This window comes from Drosophila nasuta, chromosome 2L, assembly GCF_023558535.2.
Source record: "Drosophila nasuta strain 15112-1781.00 chromosome 2L, ASM2355853v1, whole genome shotgun sequence".
NCBI lineage: Eukaryota > Metazoa > Arthropoda > Insecta > Diptera > Drosophilidae > Drosophila > Drosophila nasuta.
This window is the reverse complement of record NC_083455.1, coordinates 17639882-17662902: the sequence shown is the minus strand read 5'-3', so window position 1 is coordinate 17662902 and position 23021 is coordinate 17639882. Positions and strand designations below refer to the sequence as shown.

The following is a 23021-nucleotide window of genomic DNA, read 5'->3' as shown; positions in this document are numbered from 1 at the left end:
AAATTGTGAAAGTGCAATTGCAAGTAAAACGGAGCAATGCAGGAGCTTTTCAGCGTGCAGCTGTCGGAAGTGAAGAAGGAGGTACGTCGCGGCATCATTGAGTGCTCGAAGCGCGGCTTGCTGCACAGTACCAAATGGTTGGCGGAGATGCATCATGGCTTAAGTGATGTGCACATTGATAATGCGCCGCCCGACGATGATCGCTCGTTTAGCGAGTGTCAACTGGAGGGCATCGCTCCCTCCGAATATAGTGAATATTTTCTTGCTAAGAGCTACTATGATGTGCGTGAATACGATAGAGCAGCGCATGCAGTGAGAAATTGTGAATCGGATGTGCCACGTTTTTTGCATCTTTATTCAACTTATATGGCGCGAGAGAAGCGTCGCCTTGACTCAACCACGGATCAAGCGAATCTCAATGAGCCGAATCAAATGCGTGACTTGACCGATTTACTTAATACACTGCGAGCGGAGCATGGACGCAGTCGCCTTGATGGCTATGGCATCTATTTGTATGGTGTCGTTCTGAAGGCTTTAAATCTCAACCAGGCCGCAGAGCAAATGCTGATCAATGCCATCAATTTGGTGCCCATGCTCTGGAGCGCCTATCTGGAGTTGTCGCCGCTTGTGATGGAAAAGAAGAAGCTGATGGGCTTGCAGTTGGGCAAGCATTGGATGCGTCACTTTTTTATGGCGCATACATATCTGGAGCTGTACTTGAACGATGATGGTCTGAAGATCTTCGAGGATCTGCAGGCGGCGGGCTTCAGCAAGAGCATCTACATAACATCACAGCTGGCTTTAGTTTATCATAATAAAAGAGGTAAGCAAATTGGATGCAATTCAATCTTTAACTAAACTATCTAATATTTGTAGATGTGGACAAAGCTATTGAGCTGTTTCAGGCATTGCTCGAAAGCGATCCCTATCGTCTGGATAATGTAGACACCTATTCCAATCTACTCTTTGTCAAAGAGATGAAAACAGAGATGGCTCAACTCGCCCACAAAGCAGTCAGCATTAACAAGTATCGTCCAGAGACCTGCTGTGTCATTGGCAACTATTATAGCATACGCTGTGATCATCAGGTGGCCATTTCCTACTTTCAACGTGCCCTCAAACTCAATCCCAAGTATTTGGCCGCCTGGACGTTGATGGGTCATGAGTTTATGGAGCTCAAGAACACGAATGCGGCGATACAAAGTTATCGCAAAGCAGTCGAAGTGAACAAACGCGACTATCGCGCATGGTATGGTCTGGGACAGGCGTACGAGATCATCAAGATGCATTATTATAGTTTGTATTATTTTAAAATTGCCCATCAATTGCGGCCGTACGATTCACGCATGCTGGTTGCGCTGGGCGAAACCTACGAGAAGCTGGAGAAGTGCGAGAATGCTGTGAAGTGCTATTGGAAGGCCTGCGATGTGGGCGACATCGAGGGCATTGCCATGTACAAGCTGGCGAGTCTGCATGAGAAACTGGGCGATCATGAGACGGCTGTGCATTGTTACATGTTGTACTGCGAGGATGAGAGAGCGGCCACCGATAAGCAGAGTCTGTATCAGGGATTTATGACGCTGGCTAATTACTATGAGAAGAAGGGCGACTTTGAACGCGCCGCCTGCTATGCCTACAAGTGCCTAGACTCGGATGATGTGAGTTTACAAAGTTTCAATTAATTTTTTATAATCGCCATTTATAATGTAGAATCAATAGTACGGTGTTATTACTTTTGTCTACAGATAAAGATTAGAAAGGCATCTCCGAGTCCCTAATGTATGTAAATTGAATTATTCCGTCTGTCATAAGATTTCATAACAGCTAGAACTTTTATTACTAATATATCCTTATTCGATATTTGTATTTAACTAATAAACTTTTTTGGCGGCTTGCAGCGCAAAACGGAGGCTAAGGCACTGCTGAAGACTATCGATTGGAAGCGCAACTCGGAGTGGCAAAAGAAAACCAAGGCAGCCACAGCGGCGACGACGACGACGGCAAATGCGGAAACCAGTTCGGAGGATGAAATGGAATGGGAGCAGCTGGATGTGCGTGTTCGTGTGCCATTTACTACCATCTCGGACAGTGGCAAAACGACGACAACAACGGCAACGACAACCACAGCAACCTCCACTGCAACAACGTCGACATCCGGGGCAACAAGCGCACGCTTACCGCGCAACGTGGCCGAGGGAGTGCGTCGATCGCAACCACCGCAACGAACTCAACCAGCACCGGCAGGAAACAGCACTGCATCAACATCAGCTGCAGCTGCAGCTGCAGCGGCAGCAGCAGCAACAGCCACAACGACGGCAACAACTCAACAGCAAAGCGTAGAAACGCCAGCGAGAAGTACCTCAACAGCTGCAGCTGCGGCAACATCAGGAACAACTGGTGGTGCAACAACAGCATTGGATGAGACCGCACCGGCGGGAGATATTACATCGGTTACAACGGATGAGCAGCAGGCCAACAACGATGGCAGCTCCATGGAGATATCGACTGTGTCCATCGATTGAGCAAGAAATGTAAACATGACACGTTTGTTAAATTGTGAATTATAATTGAGCCAGAAAAAAATGAATGAATATTGTCAGCACACATTGAAACTAATTGTTCTATTCTTCTCTAGCAACCTTAAAGCGATATTCATAGAGCACGTTTAATGGACACATGCAGTGTGATGTTAAAGGTGATTAGCAGCGACAGCAATATGAACGCCAATACGGAGACATCCCAGCCGAAATAATCGCCTTGCATTCCGAAATCTTTGAGAAACTTTTCCGACGACTTGTAATAGCAAAAGTCTTCGTGGCAAGGCAATTCACCGCGATCATAAGCGTAGATGGCACGCATGAGGCCTTCAAAGATGTAGCGGAAATAGGAGACATCGCACAGTGGACGCATGAACCAGGACAGCTCACTCATGCGTATGAAGAAGCCGGAAAACAAAAGAAAGGGAATCGTAATCGCAGGCACAATAAACAGAGCCATCTGCATGGACAACATGGTGCCACAGATGACGCCAATAAAGTGGCCAATGAAGGCGGTTAACACACACAGTGACCAGCACATGGCAAAGCGTTGAAACTCCGGCGGTTGCCCGGTCATAAAGTAACCAATACTAATAAAAAACGTTGGACAAATCAACTGCAATGGCAAATCGGCCAGCACCTTAGAGATGAAGTAAGCACGCAATGAATAGCAGCCATTGTAGTATTCCCTGATGAAGACTGGCGAATCCTGCAGGCAGAGCAGTATCGAGGGCATCGCATTGCCGGAGAAGACAAACAGAACAATGAAGAACAAACAGGAGACATTGCTGATGACTTTGACGGCATCGTTGCCAATTTGCCAATAGACAACGCCCAGCAATAGAGCCACGACAATGTGCATAATCACACGCATCTGCACGGCAAGCTAAAGGAAAGAGAAGCAATCTTAGTTGCTTAATATTTATTTATTTATTTGCTATGCTTACCAGATCCCGTGACATGGAGCGCAAATGTCGCATGAGCAGCACTCGCAACTGCATCCAGAAATCGACCTGCTCCTTGGGGCGAATCAACTGCAGATCAGCGGCCGTGGATGCTGTCATCTTAATCAGCGCTGCTGGAATATAATTATGGGACACGACACATGCACAGATAGAGCAATTGCATATTTGGAAGAGTGACACAATAAGTTGGACAACGGAAACAAAAGCAAATTGGATCAGCAAACATGCAACAAGACAAAACCACAAACTCACTCTGCTCATCGGCAGCTGCCTTGAAGCTCTGAATACTGTCGTGTTTGGCCTTGTTCTGGCTAATGAGCGTCTCGCAGCGTTGATTTGAAGACTCGCTGCCCACATCCAGCACTAAAAGTATGAGGAGGAATTAATTTAAGCAGCCTTAGAGATGCCATCAACTCACCAAAGTCACCAGGATTATAGTACGGCGGACAAATGAATCCTGACGCCTTAAAGTCGTCTAGCATTTCACTCTGTGGCCCCGAGAAAAGGACTTCACCGTGTGACATCACCAGAATGTCATCGAAGAGCTGCATCAAGCGCGAACTCGGCTGATGCACCACACACACCACAATGCGTCCCTGATGCGCCAAACGTTGCAGGTAACACAGCACCTGATGGCTGGCAACGCTATCCAGTCCGCTGGTTGGTTCATCGAAGAACATGATGGGCGGATTGGTGATCAGCTCGATGCCAATGGACAGACGCTTATGCTCGCCACCCGAAATATCTCTCACTAGCGTACGCCGGCAATTATGCAGATTGAGCACTTCGATAATCTCGTCTAGCTGCAATTGAAAGTTGATAAATTATGCCCGATAAGGGGAACCACTTTGACTGCCTACGATTTGTTGCTTCTGCTGCTTGGATGTGGCCGAGGGTAGCTTCAAATCAACGGAAACCTGCAGCGTTTCCATCACAGTCAGCAGGGAAGGTGTGATGAAGTTCTGTGCAATGTAGGAGGACATTTTGCGAAAGGATTGCAGCTCACGTGGCTGACCATTGAGCAGTATGTGACCAGAAACATCTCTAACTCTGCAGGAAACAAAATTTAATATCATATTTATTGGGTTATATAAGGAGCCATACCTAAAGCCCGCCAAGACATTGAGGAGCGTGGATTTGCCAGCGCCGGATGGGCCTAGAATAGCTGTGAGACGTCCCGATCGAAAGGCACCGCAAGTGTCGTTCAGTATTTGATTGCTGCCCTTCTGCGTTGACTTGATACTGTAGCAAAGCTGGTTGAACTGCAGCTCCAAGGATGGCTGCTTGGCCAGGCCATTGCCAGCATTTGTTGCCACGTTCTCGATCATTACTATATGGAAGTATATTTTTTTTGGGTGCAATCTGAACCGGTCTTGCTCACCAACGTAGATCGACTGGCAAGGCGTCTGATTGAGTGCGTTTGGCTTTTGTTTGTTTTTATCAGTATACCCGATTAATATGGAGTTCAAGTGCCTGCAGTTTTTTATCAGCATTGCTCAGTGAGTTAATCGCCAATCGTCTGATCCGTCATGCAGATTAGAAGCTTATCGGTACATTTACCCTGCGGACAGTTGTAAAAAAAAACCTTCACATTTCACCATTATCAAACTATTTAACTTTGTTGCAATTAAGTTCAAGTTAAAGAATCTTGTCTGTGGTCAGTCGATCGCAATTGAAGTCCATTGATCGCCTACAAGAATCGCTGTAAATCAAGCAACAACTATTTAAATATCTTATCACTATTTGATTTATCTTTTCGAGTGAATTTTTAATGACGCCCAAAAGTATGCATCGTTTATTTAAATGTTTATTAATGGTCACTTTTGTTATTCTTGAAACTTGAGGATTAATTTGCGTGCTTTAATCAATTGACACTCATCACACAAAATGTATACTATTTATTTATTTTTTTTAAACAATGATAGTGGAAACACCCTATTGCATGCATTTGTATATATTATTTTCAGCTCAATGCCAATTGCAGCTTTGACAGCTGCTTATCAATTTATATTTAATCGTAGCTTGCATTCTTTCCGCACAGATCTATAAACTAGTTGTAAAATAATTGCAACTGTTTTAAAGTACAACAAAAACAGGTTTTCCAGCTTTCATCGAGAAAAGGGCTTTCAATAAAATAATTTGATTTGCTTTAATTTTGATACATTATATTACATTTTGGTTTTATTCACTACTTATTATTAATTGTTTTTATTGCAGTCCAGAATATTTGTTTATGTTTTCACGTCGCGTTTACTGTGACGCATTTGGTTCCCGAGCTCTCTTGAATACTTGATGATCACTTTCCGCTGGAATAGAAAACGCAACTGAATCTCAATTGCTTTCAACGGTTGCCGGCAATCACTGAGAATCCGAAAACATGTTTGTGATACACTTGTTGACTAGCAAACAGGCTTGTAACTTCCAATTAAACCAGTTGCAACATGTTGGATTCGAACTTGTTGCTTTGTTTACGTTCGAATGGGAGTAGCTTATTACACTTGGCATAAAGATGTATAGATAACCCATTAATTTTTGTATGCCCGCAAATGAAATTTGTCCTTGAGATTCTTGCAATACTTGTCCTATAAAAATGCAAATTTATATGGCGTATTTACAGTATACATATATAGGAAACAGGATATTCCTTTTTGTAGTCATAGGCAGCACTACAAACGATTAACATTCACAGATATTCAGCATTTACGCCCCCGTACTGAATAATTACAAATGTTGAGTCCATAGATGATAGATTTAATCTTTGCGAGCTTAGCAATCTGTGTCCTTCAAAAATGCGGCAAGATATATCCGATATATAGCCTGTTTTCGAAAAAGAACATTCGTTTTAAAGCCCTAATGCGATAAAATCCTTAAATATCTGGCAAGGACCTGTTATTTTATAATCAGGGCAACCAGCATTATCGATTGGCATTCAAAACTGTTAAGAGTTTTTACAAAAATTTCACCTCAAATTTGTTAAGGGGTAGGCATGGAAAATTTACCAAAAATTTGAAAATCCACCGTATCTCAGCCATTTGAAGGACGATCGAGATGTCCTTTGGCACAAACATAGAACTAATTAATTCAAATTGATTGACATAGAAAAAAGGATGAATATCCTGCGAGGAGCCAAGTTACAAGGACTTTTTTGTTTACAGAAAATAGCTTATATCTCGGCTGTATCCTGTTTGATCCTTACGAGTCGTGTGTCAAACGGCGTATATTAACGAGGACTATCATCATGCCAAAGGACATTCAAATCGTCCTTGTGGTTATCGAGTTAGAAGGGAATTCGCGATTTTGGCCCATTTCCTTTGGCTTCAGTGCAACTTGATTATCGTTGCATACTTTTAGGATGTACATATAAAATTCTATTAATTTACGTGGCTCTCTGAATCAGAAAATTCAAATTTTTGCAGCATACTTTTAGGAAGGTAAATTAAAACCAGTGCTTAGTTTAGTTGCAAAAGCGGGAGTTATAAATAATAGGTATTTATAATTATGAATTCAAAATAGTTAATATTATTTATTAAAAAATAAGTTCACCCAAACATTCAGAGCTTAATAAAATATTTACACACGCTTAAAATAAAGCAAATATATGATTGGGTCGTTAATACGATTGTAGAAAAAATACAATTCTATGCTAATGGATGCTCAAGTGGATATAAATTGTATACAAAATTGATTGTAAAGTCGCTAGGGTTTCAGGGTAACATCGGGGGGGAGGATTACTTGCACATGTATGTATATCACGATTTCCTTATGCTATTTGCTATGTAACGCTGTTCATATTTCTTTGGCACATGGTACTCTCTCTCTCTCTCATTATCATTTAAATGCTAACAGAAATCATAATTATACTCGTAAAACAAAACTCAAAACAGAAACAGACAGAGAAACTCTATCAGCTGTGTACGGAATGTGGCATAAGGTAGCCGTACAATTCGATGGGATCTCATCTGAATAATCTCAGTCGGAACGACATAATATAGAAGGCAAGAATACGCAGCATTACCAGCAGGCCAAGCAGAAAGAAGAGGGCCATCTGATAGTTGGCACGCTCCATGTCCAGATCCTTGAGTAAGAACTTCGGTCGCGACCGATGGCAATACATCTCGTTGCACTCCAAACGTTCACGATCGTAACCAAAGATGGCCAACATGGCTCCGTCCAGACTGTATTTTAAAAACGACACATCAAACATCCATCGCAAATAGAATGGCGCATCCTTCTCTTGCAGAAAGAAGCCGCTGAATGTGAGAAATGGGCAGATGAAGAATGGTCCCATTATGGCGCCCAAATTTAGGCTCAGTGCTGCGCCCACTGCCAAACCAATGCTTTGGGCCACCAGCGCTGTCATGAACACAATCAAAAAGAACATGCCAAAGCGCCAGAGCTCCAACGGTTGATTGGTCATCAAATATGTAGGCACGATAAACAACGAGCTGCAGATAATCTGTATGGGCAGATCAGCCAGTGTTATAGCCACATAATAGGCGCGCAGCGAGTACCATCGATTAAAGTGTTCCCGCGAAACAATTGGAAATTCCAGAGGGACTGCAAAACAAACAAATCATATTGTAAACAAATCAAAGTGAGCATAAACATAAAGTGGTACTTACATTTGACGAGAATTCCAGAAAAAGCACAGTACATGATAAACATTATGGTGTAGAAGATGTAGCGAAAGATATTCAACGAGTGATGAGCATCGTTGCCAATGTTCCGATAGATGAAGCCAATGAGCAAGCCAATGGCCAGATGGATACCAAATCGCATGGTTGTCAACGAGCTGTCGCGCCAAATGAGCAGAAATGTACGTAGCAATAGGATGCTGAGCTGTCTATAAAAAGGCGTGGCATAGATATTCTCGCGCTTGCACAGATGAGCTGGATCCAAATCGATTGAGGGCATCGTTGGCCTAGGTTTCTTTTTTTTCTTTGGCTTGCAGCAATTGCCTTCGGATTCGCTGGTCATGCCACCCGTTTGGCTATCCCAAATGCGCGACGACAGCTCATTGATGGGTGTCAGTGGCTTAAAATTGAAGTTCCTAGAGGGCAACGGACCAGGTGACATCACAGGCGCTGTCACTGGCGTAATCAGACCAGAAGACATCATTTGTTCTACAAAATTGAGATACGATTAAATAAGGTTAATAAACCTACTGATCGTGGGATTACTTACCGACTTTCTTCATCGCGGCCAGCTGTGCCACACGCGCCGATTTACTTTGGCGATAGTCATCATTGCGTCCATTGTCCATGAGCGCTATCAGCTTGTCCACCTGTCGCTCATCGTCCGTATCATAATCGTGTGTAGCGATTTCCATTACTATAAAGTAGACAACATAAACGATAACTAATAAAGCTAGTTATTGGATTTTGGCACACTCACAATAGTCTGCGGGATTATAAGACTCGGGACAGTGGAGATTTAATGCACCCAAAAAGGGCACCAAATTGTGTGCACCGCCTGCGTAAATGCATTGACCATCCGCTATGGCATACAGATGATCGAACATGGAGAAAGTAAGTGCACTGGGCTGATGAATGGTGCAGATGACATTGCGTCCCTCCATTGCCAGTTTCTTGAGCAGCGTTATCAGCTGATTGCACGTTGAACTGTCTAGACCACTGAAAAGATAAAGATGGTTAGAAATTTCATCTTGATTACTGCTCGCACTTGACTCACCTGGTGGGCTCATCGAGCACAAGCACCGGCGGATTGTTTACAAGCTCAAGGGCAATAGCCAAACGCTTGCGTTGACCTCCACTCAGTTTCCCGGTGTGCGTATTCCTCGTCTCATACATTCCTATTGCCTGGAGTATGCTGTTCACACGCTCTCGCTTCGATGCAGATGACATGTGTGGTCCAATTTTTAGATTAGCCGCAAAGTGCATTGCCTCTTTGACACTAAGGAATGCCTGCAATGTTGTATCCTGTGTGATGTAAGCCACATTTGGCTTGAATGCCTTCAGATCGCGTGGTTTGCCATTGATGCGAAAGTCACCAGTGTAGCCCTTATAGCTGCAGATGCAAAAAAAATCCAGTAAGTAAATATAGAATTTATAGAAAGCACAAAAGTTACAATTACATGTAGCCAGAGAGTATGTTCAGCAGCGTGCTTTTGCCCGCCCCGGAAGGTCCTGCAATGGCGTTCAGTTCACCGGAACGAAAATAGCCCGTCAGACCCAAAAGTATGTCTTTATTCTCTGTAAAAAAAAGAGAATATATTAGTCAGAATAAAATTGAGAGTAAAATTAAATATGTATTTGCTAAAAATAAAATTCATTTCAATTCATTTTCCTAATAAGAAATTCAATTAATTGTATACAAATTGAATACAAATGTTTTTCTATATTATGCATGCTAATAATATTTGTTTACAAGTTTTATAGTATCAACTATATTAATGAGTTAACAGCTTTTATATACACTTTGTAAGAAAGCTAGTAAAGAAAAGCGTTGTTTATATTAATTCTTGCTACCTTGATAGATTGACTAGGCTCAACAATTGAAGTATTTTCGATTTGATTGACAATTAAGATACATTTTAAGATCAAATTTATGACTGAGGAATACTCTGTACAGCCCAAAGAAGTTAGGATTTCAATTTATATAATAACGGGTTTTACTCGATCTTAGCTTAAATATTTATTACGGTGACTTTAACGACTTTTGTATATCCCCTATAAATATTTGCATATTAGGCATAAATGAAAATGAATACTGTAAACTAAATTACTTTTATATTATTTGTTGTATGTTAATCGAGCGGGTTCGACTGTAGGATACCCGCTAAGACAGCGTGGTATTATTCTTAAAACATTCCAAACAATATACCACAAAAATACAAAAATATATCGAAAGTCCATATATCATGAATTCAAAATTCGAAATATACCAAGAGGTCAAAATATACCAGATAGTCTGCCAAAGCAACTAAGACCCCATTGTAATATTATTAGTAGGCGTAATTTTTTAAATAATAAATACTATAGTGAATATAGTTATCTATCTTGTATAGTCTCTAAGATCTAGGTGTTTATACGGACAGACAGACAGACGGACTTGGCTATACCGTCTCGGCGGTTGACTCTGATCAAAAATATACGTACTATGGGGCATAAAGGTATAATATCTTTATAACCTATGGGTAGCGTGTATAAAAATCGAAATTATTGTATTCTACGTAAACGGAAAAATATTAAATATTAAAAGCCTATCAAATGAAATTTATAAGATATCTTTTCGTATTGTTTAGATTAATACTGGTTACCAATTTTCTCAATATATATTATAATATAATAATACAAATAGGAGTAACGGATATACACATGTAAATTACATTAATAAAAATATTCAGCTAGATATTGATTATCTACCGCTTTTGATTAATATATGACATAAAAGCAGCGCTTTGTTTAGACATTTGTTGCATTGTCAAAGGGTTCAGTTTGCTTCATTAGGCAAATAATATATATTCTAGATGAGAGTAATTCAATGGGGCTGTTGCTATATGTAGTAGACGTCGCATAATTGTGCTCCACATATTGAATTAAGTTTGGCGCTGATAAGAGAGCTCCATTCGTTCTCGTTCTCGCTCCCAATGCATTGGGAGCGTTCAATGTGCGTTAATCGTATTGTGGCAAATGATAATGTCGTAAAGCAAGTGCTGTAGTTTCATTCGCCATGTGATTGTTATGGCCAGGTTAATGCTTAGTATATAAACTGGTATACAACAATGTATTAGTTGAGAGCATTCCGGACGCTAATCTGTCGATTATCTTACAACTAGAGCTATTTGGCCAATCGACTAATCGCTGGCTGACTGCTTAAGACCATATTCTCCTCCATCCTCCCGCATCTTATCGTTTTAATGGGGCTTTCGAGTCGCCACAAAATCTTATCGCACACATTTTACGAGCATTTCTCAAACAGGTGCATGACGCCGATTTCGATTCGATTTTCGATGCCAGTCGTATGTCGACTATATAATATATATACTATAAGGTATGCGACCAGATGGTGTACAAGTAATTGTTATAGTATCAATCGGTTTGCTTTGCCTATCTGTTTATTGCACTTATAAAGCCAAATCGGTTAGCAGGAAGCTAAGTATGAGACTGCGAAGTACAACAAATCGACATGGCCTTGTGCTTGACATTGCATTTTGCACTGGAAACAACAACAAAAATAATAATACAAAGCAAATACACTTCTAGCCAAATCGATCAAAGATTAGCGCCCCATGCACTCTGCAATCGTTACTCAAATCGAACTGCATATATGTATACGTTAGTATATATGTATACTGAGTTAATCTACTGAAAAACGATTAGTAAACACATTAAAAATATAGCTAGCTTCCTCTTTCTCATTGGTACACACACTCTTCCTTCTCTCTCTCTCGCTCTCTCTGTCTTTCAGCTAGCTTATCAATTGCACGCTTTCGAGTAGAAGACGAATAGATTTTCCAACCTTATACAAAAAAATCAGGCCAAAGACCTTTATTTCTATGCAAAACTCATTGATGATTTATTAATAGAAATCAATGAAAAGTCTAAAGTACATATAAAAATACATAAAGATTATTAATATATTTGTATTCTAATAGAAATATTTAAAATGGTTATTAACATAATTTCAAATATACTCCTATTATGAATCTTGAATGAAAAATTTTAACTGTTCCAAATGTAATTGAAATTATCAATTATCATCTTTTATATTTACAAATTATTTCAATCTTTGATATTCAGAGATCCGTCTTTGATCTTAAGACACGCATAGGCCGACAACAATATCCGCTCATCATGAATTAAAAATTTAATACGCACGCTACTAAACAATTAGTAAACAAGCTGTGTGAATCATTGCAAAGCCCTGCTTATACAAAGTACAACTATTAAAAACAAAAACAAACGGCGGCAGTAGGAAGAATGAAATAAAAAAGTAATAAGAAAAATATAAAAAGAAAAAGAAACAGGAAAACTCACTCAAGTGAAGCGACGATGATACGACAATAGCAACAATAATAATACAATAATAACAAAAAAAACAACAAAGAGATATCAAATGGCAGCAAGAACATGCATAATATTTAATGGATCTTAAGTGATATTAATTAAAACGCTGCTGACCTTTATATTGTCTAAGATTTGTTGCCAGGCCAACTACTATAAGGCGATATGCTACTTGTTTAAGGCAGATATATAGACATGCATATATCTGCATTTCATTTGGACAGATTGCGATGTCAATTGCCGAACAATTTTCCTGTCATCACTTTCTGTATTCGATAGAACAGTCTTACCCATTAATTAGTATTGATATACTCAGATAATTATACCCGCTACCCATAGGGTAGAAGGGTATTATAACTTTGTGCCGGCAGGAAATGTATGTAACAGGTAGAAGGAGGCATCTCCGACCCTATAAAGTATATATATTCTTGATCAGCGTCAACAGCCGAGACGATATAGCCATGTCCGTCTGTCCGTCTGTCCGTATGAACACCTAGATCTCAGAGACTATAAGAGATAGAGCTATAATTTTTTTTTTCGACAGCATTTGTTATGTTTGCACGCAGATCAAGTTTGTTTCAAATTTTTGCCACGCCCACTTCCGCCCCTGCAAATCAAAAAAATCGATTAACAAGCGTAATTTTAAAGCTAGAGTTACGAATTTTGCTATGTATGATGCGATCAGATAAAAATTGTCGAAGTTATTAAAGAAATACTTTTGTATGGGCAAAAACGGCTACTTACTAGGGTCTGAGTTGCTTTGGCTGACAATCTGGTATATTGTGCCGTCTATGGTATATTTTGAATGCGGTACTATATCGATATACCACATATACCATTTGGTATATTTTTTTAGTATTTTTGCAGTATATTTGGTATATTTTGAGAAATATACCGCAAAATATATTGCTTTCATTCAAAATGGGTAGCGGGTATCTCACAGTCGAGTACACTCGACTGTAGCTTTCTTACTTGTTTCTTTATAATTTTATTCATCTTGAGTCTACCAGTTATTTATCCTTCCATCTACATATATCGAATGTCCTTTCATTTTATTAATCTTGAGTCTATCAGTCATTTATCCTTTACAGATTTTCCTACTAATTAGTATTGATATACACAGATACTTTAATTTCAATTTTATTAATCCATTAATCTATCAGTTATTTATGCTTCCATCTACTTATATCGAATGTCCTTTGCAAGTAGACTCAAACTCATTCATTAAAAGTGTTCTTTTCCATTTCAGTTATTGATTCCTCGAGTTTATTAGGCATTCCTTCGACAAGTGCGACAACAGCGATTTATATGTTATTCAATAGCATTTATTTAGAGCACTGATAAGCGGCATAGATAAGTTTGTTGTGGACTTCAAAAAACCCGTGTGGCAAACATCAAAATACAATAATAAATTGGACTTCTCCTATGCGACAAGTGAGTCATTGACAATTATGCAGTTATTGCTGGTTGAATGTTTGACACGTGTTACTGGCGATTGCTATCAGGATATCATAATGATCTTATGGCTTCAGGTGACTCATTGTGACTCATTCAAGCCAACGGGGTTGCCCTTAACTCTATCTGCAACAATCACTTTACCACTCAATTTTTCGCACAATACTAGACACCATTTGATCAGCTATTTAAAGTGTCATATATTACAGCGAAATGTTTCGCCGAAAAGTGTCTTTATTAGTTGACAATGTGAACCAAATGAATTCGTGTTTGCTCGCGAAGGTCTCGTGATAAAATCTAACCTTAATTGCACCCAAACATTCATAACATGTACTCACAATATTGTTGTAATCCACAATTCTTATCGGTTCGACATTGTTTGTAATGTGCATAATACACATAGGTGTCGTTAAGCGTAAATAACATCGACTCATTCACCCATCAAACGAAACTGTTATGCAAATACAGAGAAAGAAAAAAAATACCTCACCGAACCCAATCAATAATGGGCCTGACGACCTCAATGAACTGCGATCTTGTAACATGTTAACTAAATTTGTATTGTAAAATTTACGGTTTATTAAATTAGAAATTAAATAAGAAAGAAATTGACCCTTGCACCTGACCACACTATTGATTCGATCAATCAATGATTTTGCAATAAATTTCATTTTATTTTCTATAGAATAGTTAATCGTTAACTAGCCGCTACTCGTTACTCATAGTTATCAGCAATTTCATTGTGCTCTGCAGGGTTTTAATCGAGACTTAGATAAGCCGTAAAACATGTGGAAGCAAAAAATACTTGAGTCTACCAAAAATTTTGATATGTTTAACAGAACGCGATAATGTATTTATTAATGTGTATTACGCTAATATAAAAGAAATTGTCTGGACTCGAAATAAAAAGAAATATGTTAAAACAATAAGAAATATTTGTATATTTCTATAGTATTTGTGATTGCTACATTTAAATGTTTGCAAATAATATATTATTATTAATCAGTTTTAAAACGTATTAAGAACTTTCTATAATTTCATCAGACGTCAAAGCAATGTAACAAAAGCATTCTCAACAGATTATAAAAACTTTTCTATATAATAATAATAACCATATAAAATAAAAAATGAAGCTCTTCAAACAATAGTTATATAAAAAAAATATCAATAACCTTGGAGAAACCAGGCTCAACGATAATCTTTTATATACTTTATATGGGACTACTAAATATCTTCTCTGATACATATAATATGTATGTATTTGTAATCAAGTCATTATAAAGCATTTTATAATAATCAAAACACTCTATTTCATTAATGCGTCTACATTTTCAGTATTATAAGCATACTTCAAGCTGAACTAATTCATTCGGCAATAAAGGTGCATAATTATATAGATTTATTATACATTATAATACAAGCTCAGTTCAAAGGTTGTCCACTCACTTCATATAAGTATAGTACATCTATTTTCTGGCTATACGAAGCGAAGCTTGTCGAAACACCCATCAAAGCGTGACTTTGCCCAAGAACACCCGCAACATCAGCGCCGAATACATAATTATAGGCTGTATTTAGAGTACCGTAAAACTGCGTTATCGGGAATTCGAAAGGCAATTTTATAGAATTACTACGGGTTGTTGAATATAAAAGCGAATATAAAGGTGAGATACGAAGCGTAATAACATAATGGAAATTCTTTCGTATTACTTAAATATGCTTTTTAATAAATTACAGATTATATTCTGAGAATTAATGGCATCAAAGATTAAACATGTTAAAATATTTTTTGTATTTATTTCAAATGAGATACTACTCAATACTTAACAGCACATTAATACAATCATATTTCATTTAAATAAGTCTATTTAAGTTAATTGCATTTTTAGCGCAACTGTTTAATTATTATTAACTGAAAAGGTGGAGATGTTAGGCCCATTATATTATACTCATACTTTCACATTACATATTGCATTCTATGAATTAATGGGTTCAAAATATTAAAAGTGTCACATAAATTTTATATTTATTACAAATATAGTATATGGAAAATTCTTCAAGTTTGCAGTAATTCTCTTTTCTTTAAGTTAGATTGAGATAAATATTTAAATGGAAGCTAATATATACTAATAAAGTTGATGTAAAGTGCAATGCGCAAAATTATGAACTGTATACTACATAGAAATTCTTTATAGAAAATCTAAAAATCTTAGCAACTCGTTAAATGATATACATATACATACATATATATTGTATTACAAAGAAAGAATAGAATGCATAGAAATTCTTTTAGCAACAAAGAAGTAAAGTATAAATATATATTTGAATAAGAAAAAATTCACAAAAAATGCGAGACTAAAATGTATGATATTCTGTGAAATTTGTTATAGCGAAGCTAGACTGTTTCTTGATACGAAACCTTCTAACAAATACATACTTAACAGTCTAGAAGTGAGATGAAGAGCAGACAAACAATAACTACTGAATAAAATATGTAGATTAGCTAAACATAAAAGAGAACTATTGAATGTCTCTCTCTCTCTCTCTCTCTCTTTCTCTCTTTCTCCCTGGACGCTACTCACCTCTTTTAAAGAAGCCAAATCTGCTGCTATAGCGCACATTATCGAATTGAATGTCAATTTTTTTGATCGTTTTGTACTGCTCATGGGGAAATATGGAGCCGGTGGTTGAGTTGCTGTGGCTAGTTGAGCTTGTTGCTGTTGTCGAGTTGTTGCCAATATTCATGTTGACAGTGGAATTGCTTTCGGCCGAAACGCCGGCTACTGAGCCAAGTGGTGTGCCGTAGATGGAAGGCGTGGCCGAGAGAGCAATGTTCTCCTCCACGGCAAGCGGCGCTCCATAAGGATGGTGGTCAGGGGGAGGAGTTGAGGGGGAAGCTTTAGGTGTGATTTGTAGTGTCAAGTGTGGAGGACGCTTCGAAGCCAACTTTTTGCTAGGCACCGGCGTTGTTGGACGGCCAGTTGTAAATGTTGAAGTGGAAGTTGTTGCTGCACTTGTTACGGTGATTTGCGTGTCGGAGGCGGCGGCTTTGAGATTGCTTAGCCTGATGACGTCACCACCGCCCGTCACAGTGGGCGAAACGGCACTCGCCAAACTCCAACTGGACATGCTGACACAATTTTATATATTTGTTGTGCGGCCAAAGACCATTAAACTTGTTGTTGTTTTTTATTATTGTTTTTTTTTAATTACTTGTTACTTTCAGTAATATTTTTTTTTACAGCACTCTTCGTTGTGTTTTAGTTGCTTTTCAAGTGCGCGTCAAATTCGTTTAAATTATTCTAATCCCTTTGCACTATCTCTCTCACTTTTCGCGTTCGCTCTCTTGCTCTCTGTATAGGCGCGGCAAATGAGGGAACACAAAAAAAATTTGAATAAATAATTGTTGAAAAGAAAAAAATGATGAAAACGAAACGTTTGCCGTGCGGGTAAATGAGTTCTGCCTATTTGTGTTTGTATGTAGTTGTTTCTTTTTTTTATTTTGCTGCCATTATTTTTGTTGTGTGCGTTTTGGCAGTAAAAGAAAACGAAATGAGCGCGCGCTGTTCTTATAAGCCGATTCCCCTCTACCTACATTCGAGAGTGCGGTACGTGTGTTTGCGTATGTGTGTGGGTTGTGTTGAGAGTTCATTAGCTTTTTTTACTGATATACTCGATGTCAAGCAGCAACATGTATTGGGAAGGCAAAGCGTCGCTGCCGCTGTTGCTAATCAGAACTTGCCCCAAACACAAGTAGGCAGAAAATAGAAAAGAGAGCATATCATAGTATTTATTGTTGTTATTGTCTGAAATAAGAATTTTCGATTTCGTTTGTGATGTCAGCTGCTGTCTCTATTCTGTCAATGCAATCAGTACATACACGTGCTTAGTAGACTAATGTGCATCCCCTTCGCTCTCTTAACAGCACGATCCTGTCAACTGCCTTTGCGCAACAAGTGCCAAAGTCTGTCTGTCTCTTGTCATCTCGCTCTTGCACGACATGTAAACAAAACAGGCTTGGAGCTTTGCTTGTCTAAAGCAAATGAATATTTATTGATATTACATTTTATATTCTTTTTCTTTTGCGCATCTCTCTCGCGGTTCACTCACTCTCTAAATTTGCTTTTGTCTTTTCGCCGCTTGTTGTCAGTCTCACATGATATTACTGTTAATTTTATTATTTGGCTACGCTTTGCACGTACTTTCGTTCTCGTTCTTTGCTTCATCAAAATTAAAAAAGAAAGAGACCGTTTGCCAGCTGATTAATACGCACACAGCCAAATCTATGTATGTGTGTGCGCCTATCTGCATGTAATTGTGTGAGCAGACACATAGAAGCTAACTAGTTTTAATAGTTCTTATAAGAAAAACTACTGTGTAGTCTCATTGTTCGTTTGCGGCTTATCGCGATAGCAAACAAAAACAAAACGAATAAAAATAAAAGTGTTGCATCGAACGTCAATGTAAAACCACAAATATTGTTTTCGATTGATTGGTCAAAAGTTACTGATTAGCACGGCTGGCAGCACTTTGTTATTGTAACGCTTGTTGCTGCTGCTGATATGACACCAAAACACACACTCACACCGAGATACACATATAGACATGAATAGAGAGGCTCGCGCACACCAATTACATTTGAATAATTATTATGTATTATTACTCGAAATTCAATAGATTCACTTGAACACACTTTGTCTAGTAAATCAACTTCGTAGACGACTGCGTTTTTTCTTCACTATTTTTTTACAGGCGACGACGATCTTCACCGACCGATGGCATGGCACAAACTGTCTCCCAAATATGAAAAGCAGAAAATTATATTCTGAATGCTTGCTTGCTGTTCCATTATCTTGTGCTCGCTCTTTCATGCTCTGTTCTCTCACTCTCTGCGGTGCTCTCTGCCTTGCGATGACAGTGGCGTGCTCTCATTGCTTATCAGCTGTCTGCAGCCCGTCGAAATTGTTAACTGACGACGCCCCTGTGCAGATGATTTATGAATATATTGAACCTCTGCTCTGCTGCCGCTGCAGGGGGTGTGTTTTATATGGGATTGCACTCGGTGCATTTAATATTTTGTTTTTGTTCTAGTTGTCTTATTTTTGTTTTCTCTGCGACGCACTTTTGTTACCCTTGCGGAGTTTGTTGTTGTTGATGCCTTTGCAAGCTGCTGCTCCTTTGTCCCAGTCCCAGCAGCAGCATTCAATACTCGTCATTGCAATTGCAACAAAGCACGCAAAACCAGTTTGACCAGTTTTGCAAATGCTGTTCGTTGACTTTGCATTGAAAAACCAAAACACAATCAGCTGTTTGACAGTTTGCACGGGAAGCCCGTTTGTACAATGTTTCGAGGCAGGAGTTCGCGATTTAATGGTAACATTAAAAAACTATTTTTAAATTTTCAACAAATCACGATCTGCTTGGCGCCTAGAGAAGGAGAAATATCTTAAAAAGAGCTTTTTAAAGCTGTTTTATTGAATAGGGTGTGACCATAAGAAAATGTTTTTATAAAAGCCCTTGGAATATACCAAAAATACAGAAACAGAATTATCAGCTGGGTACATTTCCAAATTTGCACAAAATTCGTAGCGCAGTTAAAAGGCGCCTAATTTCGTCTCTTTGAAGAAAACATATTTTTAGCGTGATGCATTTCTCATTTCAATGAAAATACCAAACAAAAAAACCCTCTGTTACCTTTTTATACCAAAAAGTATATCTTGCTCCACAATGCTACCAAGCACAAGCTATTCAAAATAATCGATACATCGATATTCCTCTACCATCGATGTTTCTCCACCACAGTCCAGCTGTAGCCGCCGACGCAAACAGACGTGAAAAAAGGGCCGAACAAACAATAAATAAAGACGAGATAATCGTATTTTGTATTTTTATACCGAATTACAAACTAAGACGGCAAGATGACTGATTTGCGCAACGAAATGGACAGCGACTTGGATCAGAACTATTCGCTAAACAGCAATGCGGATCCCAAGAACATGCAGGAGTTAACCATTTACGTGAGTAACAAACCAAATGAAAAACACGTAGAACAAAACTGAATACAACAACGCTACACTCCCTTCCCACCCCGTACCTCCTGGCGCTCCTTCCCTTCCTCTTATCAGGTACAAAATCTTTTGCAGAATGTGCAAGACAAATTCCAGACGATGTCGGATCAGATAATCACACGTATCGATGATATGGGCAATCGCATCGATGACTTGGAGAAGAGCATCGCCGATCTGATGAATCAGGCGGGCGTCGAGGGGCCGGGACCCGAGAAATGAAATTCGCTAGACGTCGCCACCTGAAGCTGAAGCCAGGGATAACGCCAAAAAAACGTTGAAGCGCTAGCCACGCCCATAAATCATAATGATGGCATCCCACACACACGCATATACATCGAACACCCCCTCACTCATACACACACACGCACTTTAAACTAGACAATTTCGATGCACTACAATTGCAATTGCACTCAAACTGTATACACACACTCATTTTGCTCATTTTTTGCATAGTTTTAAGTTGTCAAGAAAAAAATGAAAAAAGAAAAACTTAGTTTAAGTGCATTTCATAAAACTATTGTTTTTGATTAGTTTTGTTTTTAATACAAATTAAACTATTGAGAAGATTGTACACACACATCAAAGTTGTTATTTTTGAATGGTTGCAACCCTCAAACTGTATTGATGGCTGTCAAACTGCAATCATTAGACTTTTAAATGCGCTTCGATTCAACAACGGTTGCCATGCCACGACCTCCAGCTCCAGTTGCACCTGCTCCTCCTCCTCCAGCTGCTGCCTTCCTAAACGACGTCTTTAAGGGTGGTGACGATGAGGGGGTTGGGGAGTAGGAGGGTGCGCGATTCGAGCGCTTTTCCACCTGATTGGTTTATGCATTAATATCAATATTCATATTTTTGTTTATTGTGGATAAATAATGTTTGGTGAAAGAGGGAGTGTGGGGAGCGATGAATATGCAAATTGTTGTTCTAGTTTTCTAGTTTTGTGGCACATGGAATTGCTTTTGCAATCTTACATGTGTGGCAGCCACAGCTTTAAATGGATGTTTGACACTCTGTCGTATAGGTTTGAGGGGCGTTGCTGCTGCGTTGGTTGAGGAGCCACTGGTCATGGAGTCTTTGCCGCCACGCAACTTGGCACCAAACACATTCTCTCTGCCTGTCGAGAGTGGCGTCTCCTGCTCCGAGGCACTGCCACTGACCTCTTCTTCCTCCTCATCGTCCTCCTCCTCGGCACTCTGCTCGGTCTAAATATTACATGTTATATAAAAATGGATTTTGTAAGCAAAGTATTTTTATTTACCGCCTCTTCGTCTTCGTCTTCCTCGTCATCATCCTCCTCGTCCTCCTCACTTTGCTCTGGCTTGGTGCCATGACCTGTGATGCCGCCTCCCGACAGATTCTTGCTGCTCCTGGACAATTTCTGATGCCGCTTCAGAGGACTTTTTAAATGCTCACGATCCAAGCTGTCCATCGACTGTGAACGCAATCCTTTCTTTAGCGATGCTTTGCGAGCGCTGGGTTCCTCCTTGGACTTCATGAGTTTCTGGAATTCCAAGAAATCGTCGCGCTCATCTATGCTACAGATATCGTAGTAGCTGGCGCTGAGCACTTCAAGTGCTTTAGTGTGTTGTTTCATTGAGATGAGAATGAAATCGCTGAGAATTTGTTTGACATCGTGCAGTTTGCGCTGTTCAAAGTTGCCAATGATCTCATCGATGTCCTTGTTGGTGCGTTGCACTTCCAGCTTGGCCTTGAATAGCTCCGAGTCCGCAGCGCTCTAGAGGATTGGCAAGAGTTTTAATAATGCACAATAGATATTTGGTTAATTTACATTATTAGCGGCAAATTTGGACTTCAGCTCGAGCATTTGTCGCTGGCTGAGCACTTCTTTATCCCGGGCGATTACAGCCAGGCGCAGATTATCGCGTGTTGATTTGCACAGCTGCTCAAAGTGTGCCAGCTCATTGACAATCTGTATGAGAAAATTTAAAATACTTAAATATTGGCGCCATTCTTTTGTTAGCGCATACACGCCAATACATTCTTTTGTTCGTAGATGGCGCCACACAATGCGTATCGCACGCATGTCAACAGATGGCGTTAGCACGCACCTTTAGCTCCATTCGATGCACATTGATATCAAGATAATCGCCAGTTATGGTCACCGCATTGGTGAAACTCTTTAAGCCATTGCAGAGACTTTCGTTGATCTCCTCGTCGTCGGCATAGTTCTTAATGTGCTTAGCCAGTTCATCGTGGGCATCGCGATATCTATTTAATTTTCCCATTAATGATAATTCTCACTTCAATTTGCTTCACTTACTTGGCCATTTTTCTGGTCAGCAAAGAAAATGCAGAGCACATTTCCATGAGATGTCGTTCCGTCAAATTAACGCGCTCATTAATAATTTTAATGCGATCATCCTTTGTATTCAAAAACGACAATTTACCGCGACGAAACATATTTATTGCAACAAATTCTATCTTTGAAGTTTAGCTTTGCGTTTCATAAACAAAAGTGAGCATGACAATCAAAACAAAACCGTTGCCAGGACAACACAGGGTTGCTTTGTTTTGTTGTTATCGTGCAGCATAACATACAGCATACATATGTATGGAGAATTGTATTTGTGTCAATTTACTACTATTTCAAACAAATTTAATAAATATTTAAAATTGCATATATTTTTTTTTAAAAGCAACGAAAAATTCGTTATCGATGTGCAAATATCGCTTAGACGACAGAATTCTTATGACATAGATGGCGCCACAGACACGTTCTAACGAACGCCTGCAGATGTCGCTTTAGCTTTAGCGCGGAAAATTCAGCGAAAAACTGTTTAATGTCTTCCGTCGAATATAAATTGACATATTTTCGTTGATGCAAGTGTTTTTCCAAGTTGAACAGTGTCAGGGTCAAGAGCACATCAAGTGCTAGCTGTCTGTATGTGGGCGACATCAGCAGCGATGAGATTTCAGCTATATTTAACCACAAAAATACATGACAGC

The 23021-nt window shown here is 39.3% G+C and overlaps 5 protein-coding genes across 11 annotated transcripts; 2 read left to right on the top strand and 3 right to left on the bottom strand.

Annotated features, from left to right (window-relative positions):
- The first annotated feature begins 36 nt into the window (after nt 1–36).
- On the top strand, nt 37–2856 carry LOC132788685 (cell division cycle protein 23 homolog). Its single transcript, XM_060796205.1, has 3 exons — nt 37–823; nt 877–1658; nt 1899–2856. Exons 1-3 carry the CDS (start codon nt 37–39, stop codon nt 2520–2522), a joined length of 2193 nt encoding a protein of 730 aa, XP_060652188.1. The 3' UTR covers nt 2523–2856.
- Nucleotides 2546–5819, bottom strand: LOC132788695 (ATP-binding cassette sub-family G member 4). 3 transcript variants are annotated; one of them, XM_060796217.1, is made up of 7 exons: nt 5675–5819; nt 4607–5204; nt 4363–4552; nt 3921–4305; nt 3755–3865; nt 3485–3615; nt 2546–3423 (listed from the first exon to the last, which is right to left on the bottom strand). In XM_060796217.1, exons 2-7 carry the CDS (start codon nt 4993–4995, stop codon nt 2653–2655), a joined length of 1977 nt encoding a protein of 658 aa, XP_060652200.1. In that variant the 5' UTR covers nt 4996–5204; nt 5675–5819; the 3' UTR covers nt 2546–2652. The 3 variants fall into 3 exon arrangements, with proteins under 3 accessions (XP_060652200.1, XP_060652214.1, XP_060652208.1); XM_060796231.1 differs by having other exon boundaries at nt 3485–3612; XM_060796225.1 differs by lacking the exon at nt 5675–5819 and having other exon boundaries at nt 4607–5390.
- A 1201-nt stretch (nt 5820–7020) lies between these two features.
- On the bottom strand, nt 7021–18783 carry LOC132788658 (ATP-binding cassette subfamily G member 4). 4 transcript variants are annotated; one of them, XM_060796170.1, is made up of 8 exons: nt 18569–18783; nt 16566–17336; nt 9597–9714; nt 9194–9529; nt 8897–9135; nt 8687–8833; nt 8125–8625; nt 7021–8059 (listed from the first exon to the last, which is right to left on the bottom strand). In XM_060796170.1, the coding sequence occupies exons 2-8, from the start codon at nt 17110–17112 to the stop codon at nt 7458–7460; spliced, it is 2490 nt and encodes an 829-aa protein (XP_060652153.1). In that variant the 5' UTR covers nt 17113–17336; nt 18569–18783; the 3' UTR covers nt 7021–7457. The 4 variants fall into 4 exon arrangements, with proteins under 4 accessions (XP_060652153.1, XP_060652169.1, XP_060652161.1 ...); XM_060796186.1 differs by having other exon boundaries at nt 18620–18783; XM_060796178.1 differs by having other exon boundaries at nt 18647–18783.
- A 991-nt stretch (nt 18784–19774) lies between these two features.
- Nucleotides 19775–20556, top strand: LOC132798410 (heat shock factor-binding protein 1). Its single transcript, XM_060810261.1, has 2 exons — nt 19775–20000; nt 20109–20556. Exons 1-2 carry the CDS (start codon nt 19902–19904, stop codon nt 20268–20270), a joined length of 261 nt encoding a protein of 86 aa, XP_060666244.1. The 5' UTR covers nt 19775–19901; the 3' UTR covers nt 20271–20556.
- A 67-nt stretch (nt 20557–20623) lies between these two features.
- LOC132798408 (CBY1-interacting BAR domain-containing protein homolog) lies at nt 20624–22541 on the bottom strand. Of its 2 annotated transcripts, XM_060810259.1 has the most exons (6): nt 22336–22540; nt 22124–22283; nt 21844–21984; nt 21313–21789; nt 21026–21256; nt 20624–20869 (listed from the first exon to the last, which is right to left on the bottom strand). In XM_060810259.1, exons 1-6 carry the CDS (start codon nt 22473–22475, stop codon nt 20705–20707), a joined length of 1314 nt encoding a protein of 437 aa, XP_060666242.1. In that variant the 5' UTR covers nt 22476–22540; the 3' UTR covers nt 20624–20704. The 2 variants fall into 2 exon arrangements, with proteins under 2 accessions (XP_060666242.1, XP_060666243.1); XM_060810260.1 differs by lacking the exon at nt 20624–20869 and having other exon boundaries at nt 20890–21256; nt 22336–22541.
- Nucleotides 22542–23021: the final 480 nt, after the last annotated feature.

Excerpts from the sequence above, each read along its gene's own strand:
- LOC132788695 (XM_060796217.1), bottom strand. The coding sequence starts at position 4,995 with ATGCTGATAAAAAACTGCAGGCACTTGAACTCCATATTAATCGGGTAT. Across the intron at positions 4,306-4,362 it reads AGCAGCAGAAGCAACAAATC|CTAGACGAGATTATCGAAGT; the intron begins GTAGGCAGTCAA and ends TTTCAATTGCAG. Across the intron at positions 3,866-3,920 it reads CTATAATCCTGGTGACTTTG|TGCTGGATGTGGGCAGCGAG; the intron begins GTGAGTTGATGG and ends TCATACTTTTAG.
- LOC132798410 (XM_060810261.1), top strand. The coding sequence starts at position 19,902 with ATGACTGATTTGCGCAACGAAATGGACAGCGACTTGGATCAGAACTAT. Across the intron at positions 20,001-20,108 it reads TGCAGGAGTTAACCATTTAC|GTACAAAATCTTTTGCAGAA; the intron begins GTGAGTAACAAA and ends TCCTCTTATCAG.
- LOC132788658 (XM_060796170.1), bottom strand. The coding sequence starts at position 17,112 with ATGTCCAGTTGGAGTTTGGCGAGTGCCGTTTCGCCCACTGTGACGGGC. Across the intron at positions 9,136-9,193 it reads GTGCTCGATGAGCCCACCAG|TGGTCTAGACAGTTCAACGT; the intron begins GTGAGTCAAGTG and ends TTATCTTTTCAG. Across the intron at positions 8,626-8,686 it reads GGCCGCGATGAAGAAAGTCG|AACAAATGATGTCTTCTGGT; the intron begins GTAAGTAATCCC and ends TCAATTTTGTAG.
- LOC132798408 (XM_060810259.1), bottom strand. The coding sequence starts at position 22,475 with ATGTTTCGTCGCGGTAAATTGTCGTTTTTGAATACAAAGGATGATCGC. Across the intron at positions 21,985-22,123 it reads TGCATCGAATGGAGCTAAAG|ATTGTCAATGAGCTGGCACA; the intron begins GTGCGTGCTAAC and ends TTTCTCATACAG. Across the intron at positions 20,870-21,025 it reads AAGCTGTGGCTGCCACACAT|GTGGAAAAGCGCTCGAATCG; the intron begins GTAAGATTGCAA and ends TAAACCAATCAG.
- LOC132788685 (XM_060796205.1), top strand. The coding sequence starts at position 37 with ATGCAGGAGCTTTTCAGCGTGCAGCTGTCGGAAGTGAAGAAGGAGGTA. Across the intron at positions 824-876 it reads AGTTTATCATAATAAAAGAG|ATGTGGACAAAGCTATTGAG; the intron begins GTAAGCAAATTG and ends TAATATTTGTAG. Across the intron at positions 1,659-1,898 it reads AGTGCCTAGACTCGGATGAT|CGCAAAACGGAGGCTAAGGC; the intron begins GTGAGTTTACAA and ends GGCGGCTTGCAG.